Source organism: Entelurus aequoreus, linkage group LG14 (assembly GCF_033978785.1).
Source record: "Entelurus aequoreus isolate RoL-2023_Sb linkage group LG14, RoL_Eaeq_v1.1, whole genome shotgun sequence".
Taxonomy (NCBI): Eukaryota; Metazoa; Chordata; class Actinopteri; order Syngnathiformes; family Syngnathidae; genus Entelurus; species Entelurus aequoreus.
This window is the reverse complement of record NC_084744.1, coordinates 20297585-20310058: the sequence shown is the minus strand read 5'-3', so window position 1 is coordinate 20310058 and position 12474 is coordinate 20297585. Positions and strand designations below refer to the sequence as shown.

At 36.9% G+C, this 12474-nt stretch overlaps 1 protein-coding gene across 5 annotated transcripts in view; it reads left to right on the top strand.

Moving 5' to 3' along the window:
• Nucleotides 1-12474, top strand: part of uggt2 (UDP-glucose glycoprotein glucosyltransferase 2) — a 109402-nt gene that overhangs the window by 15629 nt on the left and 81299 nt on the right. For all 5 annotated transcript variants that reach the window (XM_062069172.1, XM_062069173.1, XM_062069175.1 and 2 more), the window contains exons 10-18: nucleotides 11-110; nucleotides 4053-4113; nucleotides 4314-4405; nucleotides 4486-4639; nucleotides 7226-7345; nucleotides 10517-10602; nucleotides 10718-10853; nucleotides 11127-11258; nucleotides 11334-11498. In XM_062069172.1, coding sequence (XP_061925156.1) covers nucleotides 11-110; nucleotides 4053-4113; nucleotides 4314-4405; nucleotides 4486-4639; nucleotides 7226-7345; nucleotides 10517-10602; nucleotides 10718-10853; nucleotides 11127-11258; nucleotides 11334-11498 — 1046 coding nt within the window. The remainder of the gene's footprint in view (nucleotides 1-10; nucleotides 111-4052; nucleotides 4114-4313; nucleotides 4406-4485; nucleotides 4640-7225; nucleotides 7346-10516; nucleotides 10603-10717; nucleotides 10854-11126; nucleotides 11259-11333; nucleotides 11499-12474) is intronic.

The following is a 12474-nucleotide window of genomic DNA, read 5'->3' as shown; positions in this document are numbered from 1 at the left end:
ATCTCTGCAGACCTAAGCTTCCAAGCGGCTGCTAGAATCCTGTCTGTGCCAAAGTTTGATGTTTTGAAGCTCATGCGAGACCTCAGTCAAAATTTTCCAGCGAAGGCAAGGTTAGAAAATACTTCATTGAGTAAAGACTAAACACATTTTGTCTGAATACCGGTACATATTTTTTTTCCTCATGTGGTATTATAGATTACATTTATTCACAACACACGCTGACCTAAATTGTTGTACCGCAAATGTTCTAACCAGGGATGTTCCAACTAGGGTTTTATGCTGCTGATTCTGATGCCGATCATTAATGAGTGAGATTAGCCGAAACCAATCGCATGTATTAACTGTACATTTTTCAATTTATTAATGATGAGTCAGTGGAATTAACAGTTTAACAATATCAACACAATATTCAAACTGGTTCCTTGTTCTCTTTTTTTACATACATTTGTTTGTGCAAGGTAAAGTCAATAGTACACAATAACTAAACAAAATCAAAAACTACTATCGTTTGGTTTTTGCCCTCAAAGTCCTATTCCCTGAGTTTGTAAACATGAACAAAAACAAGAAAAAAATATTTTGGAAAAAAAAAAAAAAAAAACCTAATAAGTTTATTATCGATCATATACCACACTGTGTATGGAGATACATAATTAGCTGTTAGCCGCTTGTCAGCTCGTGGACTAACGATATATAGTGTCAGCCGGAGGCAAATAGCGTTTGGGGTCAACGGGAACTTTTTGGAATTTTGCCTGTCATTCACAATCCTTAGGAAAGACACAAACAATTGTGGTTTTTCTTTTTTTAAATGCATTCTAAATGCTAAATGAATGCTACCAAAAAAGTCAGCTTACAAAGGAGCCTATAGGAGTCGCTCTATTCTGCCTATAAAAGCCCTTAAAAACATCCAAACACTTCCATTCAGGATTTATATACATGCTGTAAGTATATATGTAATGTAGTAATGGGTAAATTCATAAAAACATTTAACATTTACGTATTTTGATCCTTTTAAGCATCAGCGGCAAATTCATTTAGAAAACGTATCACAACGTTCACTTTTTTTTCCCCACTACATCACTGATTATTACTCACTGCAGACTTTGAGAGCCAACAAACAAAATAAAACATTACTTACTGTACAAGATCTGCTGTCATTAAGATGCCAAATGACAGAATCTTGTTTTAGTCCCGTTTAGATGAAGAATGACTCATAATCCTCGTGAAAAAAAGTGGAGTGAAACGAAGCGTCTTTTTGTGTCGTTATCGCCATTCCCGTGTCTAATTTGGCTGTCAAAGTGTACAAACATGTTGGATTACATTCTCGTCCTTCTACTGTCCAGGTGAGAGGCATGATTTATGATCTCGAATAAAGTTTGACGAGCAAGGAAGCAGATCACCACTCGATAATGTAAACGTAGGCACACACGCTAGTGATCATAGCGTCACTATAAATAGTTTGTCTGCGTTAGCGCTTAACCAAATCACTAATACTTAGTTACTATTTAAGTCACGAAATGTAAATAGGGTATTGTTGGCGCTTTTTGGATGTTTTTTTTTATTGGGTTTTATGGGCGAAATAAAAGACCTTCCATTGGCTCAGCTGTAAGCAGACTTTAACCTGCTCAGTGGCCTTGTGGTTAGAGTGTCCGTTCTGAGACTGGAAGGTCGTAAGTTCAAACCCCGGCCGAGTCATACCAAAGACTATAAAAATGGGACCCATTGACTCCCTGCTTGGCACTCAGCATCAAGGGTTGGAATTGGGGGTTAAATCACCACAATGTTTCCCGAGCGCGGCCACCGCTGCTGCTCTCTGCTCCCCTCACCTCCCAGGGGGTGAACATGGGGATGGGTCAAATGCAGAGGAGAATTTCACCACACCTAGTGTGTGTGTGACTATCGTTGGGACTTTAACTTTTAACTTTATTTATGTTTATTCACAAGTTAAATTGCATTAAAAAAAATACATCTGTCATCATGTCTTTCATAATGATTGTGACTGATAGGCAACATTTCAAAAATAGTGCAGTTCCCCTTTAAAATACATTAACCTGCAATTGGCGATTACATACTTTTTCTAGAACATCAGCTGATTTTGTTCAGTGTCTGAACAATCGGCACATACTTTGTTTTAATTAGTTTTAACGGTGCAAAGAGGGTGTGACGTTAATTGGAAGCATGGATGAGATACGTTATTTCTGAAATTTGAGTACTCATTACAGCACCGGTACTTAAAAAATAATTCTGATCAAATCAAATTTTGATAAAAACTATTAAAGATTGACATGTTTTTGTGTTCATGTGCAGATATAGTACTTTAAGAACATTGACAGTATTCATGTCTGATAATCACAGTAGCATTTCCCTCCATTGAAAAGTATGTCATCTATGTCCAAGCCGTGTAATTTAAAATAAAATCATTTGCAAGAGGTTTCGGAACATAACTCCCATGAATAGCAAGAATCTACAGTCTATACTGGTCTATATGTAAGTGGAAATCAAAACATACTTTAAAAAAAATACAAAAAAGTACAAGTACATTGAACAACATAGTAGCAACATAAACAATGTTATAAAGGTGTAATTTGCTCAGCCAGCATCAATAATTAGGCTTGGTGTATGATACAAGTGTGTAACACACATCAGCCAATTCACCAACAGCGGAGTAATGCAACCAGCCTTTTAAAATGAACACCGAGTTAGATAAAGCTGCTGGATGCTGACCTTTCATGACAGATTTGTGCGGTCTTGTGGAGTTTATAAGAAAAACTACAGGGAATCTGTAAGTTACATTAAGGAAATTGTTAAACATCCGTCCATCCATCCTTCTTCTACCACTTGTCCCTGTATGAAACAAATAAATCCTAACCAATAGGGGGCTGAATCTTTGGGGACCTAACGATTTGATCCGATTCCGATTCCTGGGGTGACATTTCGATTCAGAATTGATTCTTAAATTCAACACGGTTCCCAATTCAAACCGATTTGCAATTCAAATATTATAATGAAACTTCTGTTACATGTGAGTAATGTTCCTTTTAGTAACTAGAATGTAGTTGCATGGAAATACATTTTTGAAAATTAATTCTTAAAAATCAAAACATTAAGATAGAAAAAAATAAGAACAATATTTTTTACTTATTTATTTTTCATATCGATTTTTTAAAATAATGAATCAATTTAGAATCAGGATGAATAAGAATCGCGATTTGGATGGCAATCGATTTTTTTTGTGCACCCCTAATAACTAATCATAACCATAACATCAGGACGTTGCCTACAGTTGCAATGTTTTTGGACCCAGAGCTAATCAGAGACCCCGGCTGTTATTTCCTGTGGTTGACTGGGTGGCTATAGGAGATTCTGGGGTCAATTTATTTGAGGTATTTAAGGGTTGTTAGTCTCAAAGTGCTCTGCCATTGGCTGGCGACCAGTCTAAGGTCTACCCTGCTTCTCGCCCAGAGTCAGCGAGGAGGGCTCCAGCTCACGTACGTAAGATAAGCCGTTAAAAAAAAAATGGATGGATGGCATTTGAAGAACTACATGTCTGTTTTGATTTCTTTCTGGCTTTTATGTTATGCAAAAGTGTGATAACGATAAAACAGAATATGGAATTGCTTTTGCTTGTTATTTAGTTTAAATTACAGTTCCTAATGTATTACAGTTCCTAATGACGGTTAGTAATGTTAAAGTTTTAGCAAACATTTCCTGCAGTGAGAATTTATGGTCTTGAAATTGGAAAAACTAGGGAGTCAACCACCTTTTGTTTGACTTTGGAGGTCCCACCATAATTATTTTAATATTGCTGTATTAAATGGCCCCTATATTAATCCCCACAGCGAAGCATATGCTTGCATTTTCTCCTCTAGCTTGTAAAAATGGCAAAAAGTGATGAGTAAGAGTTGCCCGTTTTCAATGTATTTGACTCCAGATTCACCATTTCGACGATCCCGCAGGTTTTCTGAGATTAAAGTTGTCATTTTACTGCCGGCCCCGGGCGTAATAAAGCTGATAGTGACCGTATGTTTTACTGTACTGCTTTACTGTTCCCACAGATCACTGACAAGAGTGGCCGTAAAGAAGGAGATGAGAAAAGAAATTGAGGAGAACCAAAAGGTGTGGTACCAAAAGTTGTGCCCAAACATGACATTGCAAAAAACAGATGATAATGATGAGTCTTTGATATCTGTATCTGAAAAATCTTACACTTCATCATCTTTGTTCAGACCTTTGTGTTTGATTCTGTGCAATTTGTTCTGTATCATATATTTTTGATTATAAAAGCGTTCAAGCCACTAATGTGCTTGTTCTGTTAGCATCTCAGTGAGACAATTGGTGTTCATCCAGGAGACGGAGAGCTCTTTATCAACGGTCTGCATATTGATCTAGACATTCACAACCCTTTCAGGTAGGGTTTAAGTGGTCTGCTTCACCACACGATCACACGCTTTGCAGCAATTTCAATTATCTGTGAGTTTTTGTTGCTAGCATTTTAGAGATCCTCAGAGGCGAGGCCAGGGTATTGGAGGGTCTTCACAACTTAGGTGTAAAAGGAGGAGAGCATCAGAGCACACTGCTGAAATTACCTGTGAACCACGTGGCGGACAGCTATGCCTTGGATATCAGACATCCAGCTATAATGGTGAGTTATGGTGAACCATCATTCTCAGGCTAGAAAAGGGAAACCACTCATCTGCCAAGGAAGGGTTTTTAAAATTAGAATCTTTGAAGTCTTTAATTTGGCGGTGCAAAGAAACACGATATCGTCCTCAAGAATTAAATAATTATGCTTTCCTTTTCAAACCCTGGTACCATACATGACATGTTTAACACTGGACGTAATAATTTTATTCACTCAATGTGTAGTGCAGGATTATACACCTACATTGCTTTGGGACCACATTTACAGAAAGCCAAGGACCGAGGGGGCGGACTTCTCCCTTCATTACTAGTCTTATTTGATATATCCCGCAGAACCTGCATTCTCTACAAGAGACATGATATCGGTCTATTCATTTTGTTAGATTTACTGAATTGTTCTGCTCTTTTTAAAGACCTTATGAAAAGTGAGTCTCTTAACAATTTTTTTTACCTGAACTTGTGGACATACCAGTTAAATAGCCCAAATAATGAGGACTTAAAATGGAACGTACTTACCTACTAATATAACTAAAGAAGTTTAACAAATCACTACTGACTGCATTTAAAATACGGATGTCATGGTAAACGATAAACCGTGGAAAAATTCCAGACAGTTAGTCATACGGTTTCTTTTTTTCTTTTTTTTCCATTTATTTATTTATTTTAGGCAATGACATAAAAAGTACAAAGTTGACAACACATAATAATATAAATGAATATAGTGCAAAAGGTAATGTATAGTATGTAATGCATGATTGTCCAGTTTTGCCTGAAAGGGAGTGGGAAGAAGATAACGGTAATACGGTTTTAATGTTTAATTATTGAAAAACTGTCATTTATTAATGCATTTTAGACAACCCTGCTCATTTCCTGGAAACCAAGTCGCAGCAGTGCCGGCGCATGTGCAGTACTGCCGTTCGGCTTGAGAAAACATGGCGGAAAGCAACTACATGGACCTTGCTCTGGCGATTTTCCCTTCGAATAAACGTAGCCGATTGCTTCATTTCACTTCATTTCACTTGCTTCATTTACGTAGCGTAGAGTTTCAGTGTGTGTTTTCGAGCGCACTGCTGTTTTTAGATGGTAACAGGTGTGGCCAATATTTGAGACAGACAGATTTGGCCTATACTAAAAGTATACCGTGTTGAAGAAAATTATGTGATGTTGCTCTTATTTTCTGAACACGGCATCCTTCACTCAGCTGCTGTGACTGAGAGTTAATGACGTGAGGAATCATGCAGCAGGCGATGTGTGGGGAATGTTGCCACAACTTGTTTATAAAGTCCTTTAACTGCTAACTTTATCAGTTCTCCAAATAACATCAATACTAGCTAAAATGTTTTGTCATCTCATTGAATTGAAAGCAGGCAGTGAAGTGTCAACACGCTGGGTTGTCAGTGAGGCATAAAGATTGTGTATTAGAAGTGAGAGGCATCACTCTTGTTTATTCTCCTTGGCCAAATTGTTGCACTGAACCAAATGGTGTTGTTGGAGAAGAGCAAAGCTTATTTGACTTAATTTTTATTAGCCAAACAGCTTTGTGTTGTATATTGATATCAAAAAGTAAACACCCTGTTTTTTACATTACTTGTGTTGGTTTTTTTTCATTTCACAAAGTTATTACTTTGTGAAATGCGGTTGGGAGAGTGGCCGTGCCAGCAACCTGAGGGTTCCTGGTTTGATCCCCACCTTCTACCAACCTCGTCATGTACGTTGTGTCCTTGAGCAAGACACTTCACCCTTGCTCCTGAAGGGTCGTTAAGGGCCTTGCATGGCAGCTCCCACCCAGTGTGTGAGTGTGTGTGTGTGAATGTGGAAATAGTGTCAAAGCGCTTTGAGTACCTTGAAGGTAGAAAAGCGCTATACAAGTATAACCCATGTACCATTTTAGTGTGTTGCACTTTTTTTTTTAATTAAATGTAACAGTTTGGTGCATTATGAAATACACCATCGAAATATATGTTACAATTTCAAAAACCATTAGTCGCAAATCAATCAGAATAATATTGAAAAATAAATTTTCTGAATATGAAATTTGTAATTTGTTCTTACTTTTCATTGTGTTGTCTTCCAATTAAGGCCATTTTCCAATCAGCATCTTAAAGTGCAAATATTACAAAACTGCTCCTTCACACAAAGCCCAAATGTCTGTCGTGTGGCGGGTTGCAGTATTGCATAAATATAGTACATACAGTACATTCAAAAAACATACACCACCTGCATTTTGTAATAACTTTTGCAATATGTAACAAGTTATTAAAATGTGTCAAAGTTTATAACAAAATGCATTAAAGAATTCATTACAAAATGCAGCAGATTATTGCAAAATAAAGTGAAAGTGTATTACATCAGTACATAATGCACTATTATTACATATTGTCTTTTTACAAGGACCATTACTGCTTGCAAAGTTAGACATTAAAACAAAATGCAGATAATTTGACAGTTTACATTTCATTCTTTCTTTTTTAAATTATTTCTCAAAAATATTTTAGACAGAGGAGACAGAAAAAACAGCTTTGTTATGAAATGTTGGAACGCAACAGCTTTAAGTTGAGTGTAAATAATTGTTTGTCTGTGTTTCCAGTGGATGAATGACGTTGAGAATGATCCAGTGTACAGCAGCTGGCCAGCAGGTGTACAAGAGCTGTTGAGAACCACCTTTCCGGGAGTCATCCGACAGATCAGACGGAATCTTTTCAACTTGGTGAGATCCCAGAGTGTCAGACATGCTAACGGGTTACTGAGTTACTTGTATTGTTATGAACGGTATTTGCAGATGGATCACACTCCTGGTGCTTTTGGACAGCGTTTCCTAATATCCGTGTCGGCTGTCGTTTTTTAGGGGGTCAGCATTTTTCAGAAGAAGAATGCTGCAAGTTATTTTATTGATCATGTAGCAGTCTTTGATTCACGTTTCTTGTAATAAATTCCCGTCTGTTGTGCTTTTCCCGTTATTGATTTATGTACGTATGAGTAGATGTAAAACAGTATCAGCCAAACGTTTGGAGACATGTTTGCATTATTTTGAATGAGAAAGTGTTTTCAAATTTGTTTTAAACCTGACAGTTTTAAAGCATCTGTACTAAAAACCAAAGAAACAAGGGGTTAGTTCAACATTGTATTAACATACTGAGTAAACATCAAAGCCAATTAAATCAGAGTGTGAATCTTGTCTATCTGTGTTGGCCCTGCGATGAGGTGGCGACTTGTCCAGGGTGTGCCCGACCTTCCACCCGAATGCAGCAGGGATAGGCTCTTTCTTTTGGAGTTAGTTTTGTTGTTTGAGGTGGCCGCGTGGATGTAGGCACAGCGTAATGCACGGCTACCGGCTGGAGTGCTGGCTTGATTCGGTCCACGATTCTGTTGACGCATAAATCATAAGGCCCATAGATATCTCTAAGTTACGGCTGAGATTAATTTTGATGCCCTCAGCTGGGCGTTTATCTCCAAGTTCAGTCTCTCGATTCATGTCTATGATTCTGTTTACTTCTGCGTACCTTGTAACCGTAAATGGGGCGGTAAAAGATCCACTCTGATAGGCTGTTGTCACAGACATTTTTGCCATGTTTTGATCGAGCTAAAATCAGCTGATCACTGTGATCAAACTGAAATTTATGACAATCATTGATCAGCGCTTTATTCCACACTTTTGCATGATATTGTATCTGATATACTGTATTTTAAATAGGGCTGTCAAAAATAACGGGTTAACGCATGTGATAATTACAAGAATTATCGCATTAATCATGTATGTACGCAGATTAATCATGCAATTCATTTTTGACCAAACATGCCTCTTTACCTTAACCACGGATAATTACCTGAATGATGGGTTATTATATGGTCAGTGATAAGATCAATGTACAGTATACGCCTGTAGACCTACAACAAGGATTAATCAATTAAATCGATGAATTTGATTATAAAAAAGCTATGATTTCTATTTTGTTGCTTTGATTAATAGTTTAATGAGTGTAATTACCGGTAATAACAATTTATAAATTCCAGACTACGTGTAATGCCTGGAAGTTAAAATATGTAGGCACAGCTGCTGCAATAGGGCACACATGAGAAAAAATATATATAAATATAAACTTAGATTTTTTGTAATTATTACTGCACATATTAAAATAACATTTTCAATGTTCATGATGTGAATGTATTAAAAAGAAGAAAGTTATTGCAAGTAGAAAAATTCTCTATTTCAATTATTTTTCATAAAATAACCATTGAAGCTATAAATTGTGTTTTATCTGATTACTCGATTAATAGAACAAACAAATCGATAGATTACTAAAATAATTGATAACTGCAGCCCTATACGCCAGTGCAAAGATGAGTGAGGAGACTCCGACTAATGTGGTCGCTAGCAAATTTCACTCTAATTAAATATGTGATCGGACTAACCTATCCCTGGATAAAAATGTTACCAAGTTTTGAGCAAATAAATGAATTGCATTCAAGAAAAACATTTAAAAAATATTTTTGGATGATATTCTAACAATAAAACCTGGGCAGTCCAACAAGATCCAAAATGAAAGTTTTATCAATTATTTTGCTTTCATTGAGTTTTGATCAACAATGTCAGAATTAGTTAAGGTAAACCGCTAATTACCTACTCCACTGTCAACAGCCATTATTATATTGTTCGGGCTTTCCCTTTTAAAGGGCAAAGTCTTTTGTCTAAATAAAGTGGAGAAGACTGGAATTTAAGTTAGAAAATATATTTTACAAATTGATTGAGTACAAACGTAGTAAGACCAGCGCTAGAGGGAAAACCGAGCTCTACAAAGTAAGGCGTGTTCTCTCGAAATGGTCCCACTGCTCACATGTTTGTCCATTCTGCTTCCCCTCCCAAGTGGTGTTGCTTGGATTTCAGTCCAACAAAACTGTGTGTTTTTGATACACGCACACACACAGACAAACAAACACTCACACACACACACACACACACACACGTCTGCTGTTGCTCCATCTCGTGCCTGGCACCTCTTCTCATCTTCGAAACAATGAGATATGCTGTGTGTATGTTTGAGCGAAGATACAAACACAAAGTGGATTCATCATATTTGGCCTTAAACAGAACAGAGCGTTCCCAACAGTAAGATAAGACATATCTAAACAGTCCATTTAGGAGCAGGCTTAAGACCCACATAGTTATGCAATATTTTATTTAGTTCTATTTATACATTATATATTTACTTTTATTTATTTTTTTTCTTCATATGTCTTAATTGTATTTTATCCTTTTTCTCTCCTCATGGTTCTTACTATTTTACAGGTTTTATTATTTTTTATTTTCCAGCGTTCCTCAGAAGGAGCTATCTGCATCAGGGGTTATCGGCTGTGCTGTGTGGGCGGTTTGTGTCAGCGTCCTGGTGGCCATGGTCTGATGACCGCCTGGTGCAGATGGCTCCTGTGATAGTGTTTACTCACATGTCTCCTCTGTACTCAGTCATGCATTCATTTGTTCATAAAGGTGTGTGTGTGTATTTGTGTTTGGTATGTGTGTGTGCGTGTTTATGCGTGTGTGTGTGTGACAATGGGGGTTCTGGGTCATCGGGGTATTGTCTTTAAGTCTGTAAAGCACTTTGCGTTGCATTTATTTTATGTATGAAGAGCGCTTTGTAAATACAATTTGATTTGATTTGATTAAGGTGCAAACTAACAATATCGATAAAGGTAAACTTTTAAAGGATATGGATGTCATTATATTGTGTCGTCGTTCCCACATTAACTGTGTCTCAGGTGTTTTAACATAAGCATCTGTTGCAAGGGAGCCCCCAAGCCCATTTGTATGCTCCTGCTGCACTGTTTTGTTTGTCATACAACATCAGTTAGTTAACTGAAATAACCTTTCTGCGACTACTTTTAGGTGCTATTCCTTGATCCGAAAGAGGAGAAAAGTGTTGAGCTGGTGAAACTTGCCCAACTCTTCTATAAACACAAGATCCCCCTGAGGTCGGTGCATCTGTTGCTGTTTTATGGTCCACTTTTGGGGCATTTATAATCCTCACCAGGCACTGTTTCTCATTTCATCTGCAAATTAAATACTTGTTTTGCTCACTTTCGCCAGAATTGGATATGTGTTTGTTGTCAACGGTGAAGATGAGATTGATGGCTTCTCGGATGCCGGGGTCGGCTTTTACCGACTTCTGAATTACATCACAGACGAGTATGATTTATCCCAGGCGTTGATATCCATGGCTTCAGTGAGTATATCGCATACATAAATCTCTGTTGTTCTATCTGCATTTCTAAATGAATAATTTAAGAGTTTTACTCGCCATTTAATATGTTCTTCTTGAAAAGTCGACGGGTTTTATTGGAGCCCTGTTTATCCCGTAGTTTTTGACACGTTGGCACCGCAGGAGTTAGAGGGGCTGCCTGTGGTAGCAGCCTTGTCAAATATTTATCTGAAATTATCGACTGTGGCGGCGATGTGAGGAGAGTCAAATCTGATCTGACCTGCCCATCTATTGCAGTTGTACAACAGACTCGATGAAGGGGAGACATTGACGACTGACACAATTTCTGCCTTCTTGAAGAGTAAATTCCCTAAAGCCAACGCTGAAAGGATCCTAGGTGCAGAATCGGAATATGATGCCAAAAGGAAGGTCAGGATGTGAAATAATGCTCTTATTCTCATTAATTATCAGTAAATAAATTTAGCCAATCATTTTTTAATGCAGGACGGTGCCCTCTTCTATAGAAAGAGTGGCCTAGGTGCCCTTCCTTTGGCTTTATTTAATGGAGTCCCCCTAAGTTCAGATGAGATGGAACCGAATGAGCTTGAGAGCGTCATCTTGCAGCGCATCATGGACTCCACCACTGCCTTCCAGAGAGCTGTTTTTATGGTATGACTAGCTTTGATACTTGTATTGTCAATCTCAAGATGGATGCTACATAAATATGCATGTTTGTAATTAAAAGGATGATGTGCCTAACTATTGGCAGTTCATAAATACAGTAATTGACAAAAGTGTTTATTTAATTATAGTATATCTTCTCAAAGGACAGTACTTTAGAAATTAAACTTGACTACAAGTGTAGTCAGTGTACAGCTTCTAGTCAGTTTACAGCTTGCATATATATATATATATATATATATATATATATATATATATATATATATATATATATATATATATATATATATATATATATATATATATATATACACTACCTTTCAAAAGTTTGGGGTCACATTGAAATGTCCTTATTTTTTAAGGAAAAGCACTGTACTTTTCAATGAAGATAACTTTAAACTAGTCTTAACTTTAAAGAAATACACTCTATACATTGCTATTGTGGTAAATGACTATTCTAGCTGCAAATGTCTGGTTTTTGGTGCAATATCTACATAGGTGTATAGAGGCCCATTTCCAGCAACTATCACTCCAGTGTTCTAATGGTACAATGTGTTTGCTCATTGGCTCAGAAGGCTAATTGATAATTAGAAAACCCTTGTGCAATCATGTTCACACATCTGAAAACAGTTTAGCTCGTTACAGAAGCTACAAAACTGACCTTCCTTTGAGCAGATTGAGTTTCTGGAGCATCACATTTGTGGGGTCAATTAAACGCTCAAAATGGCCAGAAAAAGAGAACTTTCATCTGAAACTCAACAGTCTATTCTTGTTCTTAGAAATGAAGGCTATTCCACAAAATTGTTTGGGTGACCCCAAACTTTTGAACGGTAGTGTATATATATATATATATATATATATATATATATATATATATATATATATATATATATATATTTATATATTCCTTATCGATACCGGTATTCATCTATACTCATATTGGTACTACTGTATATCTAATTGG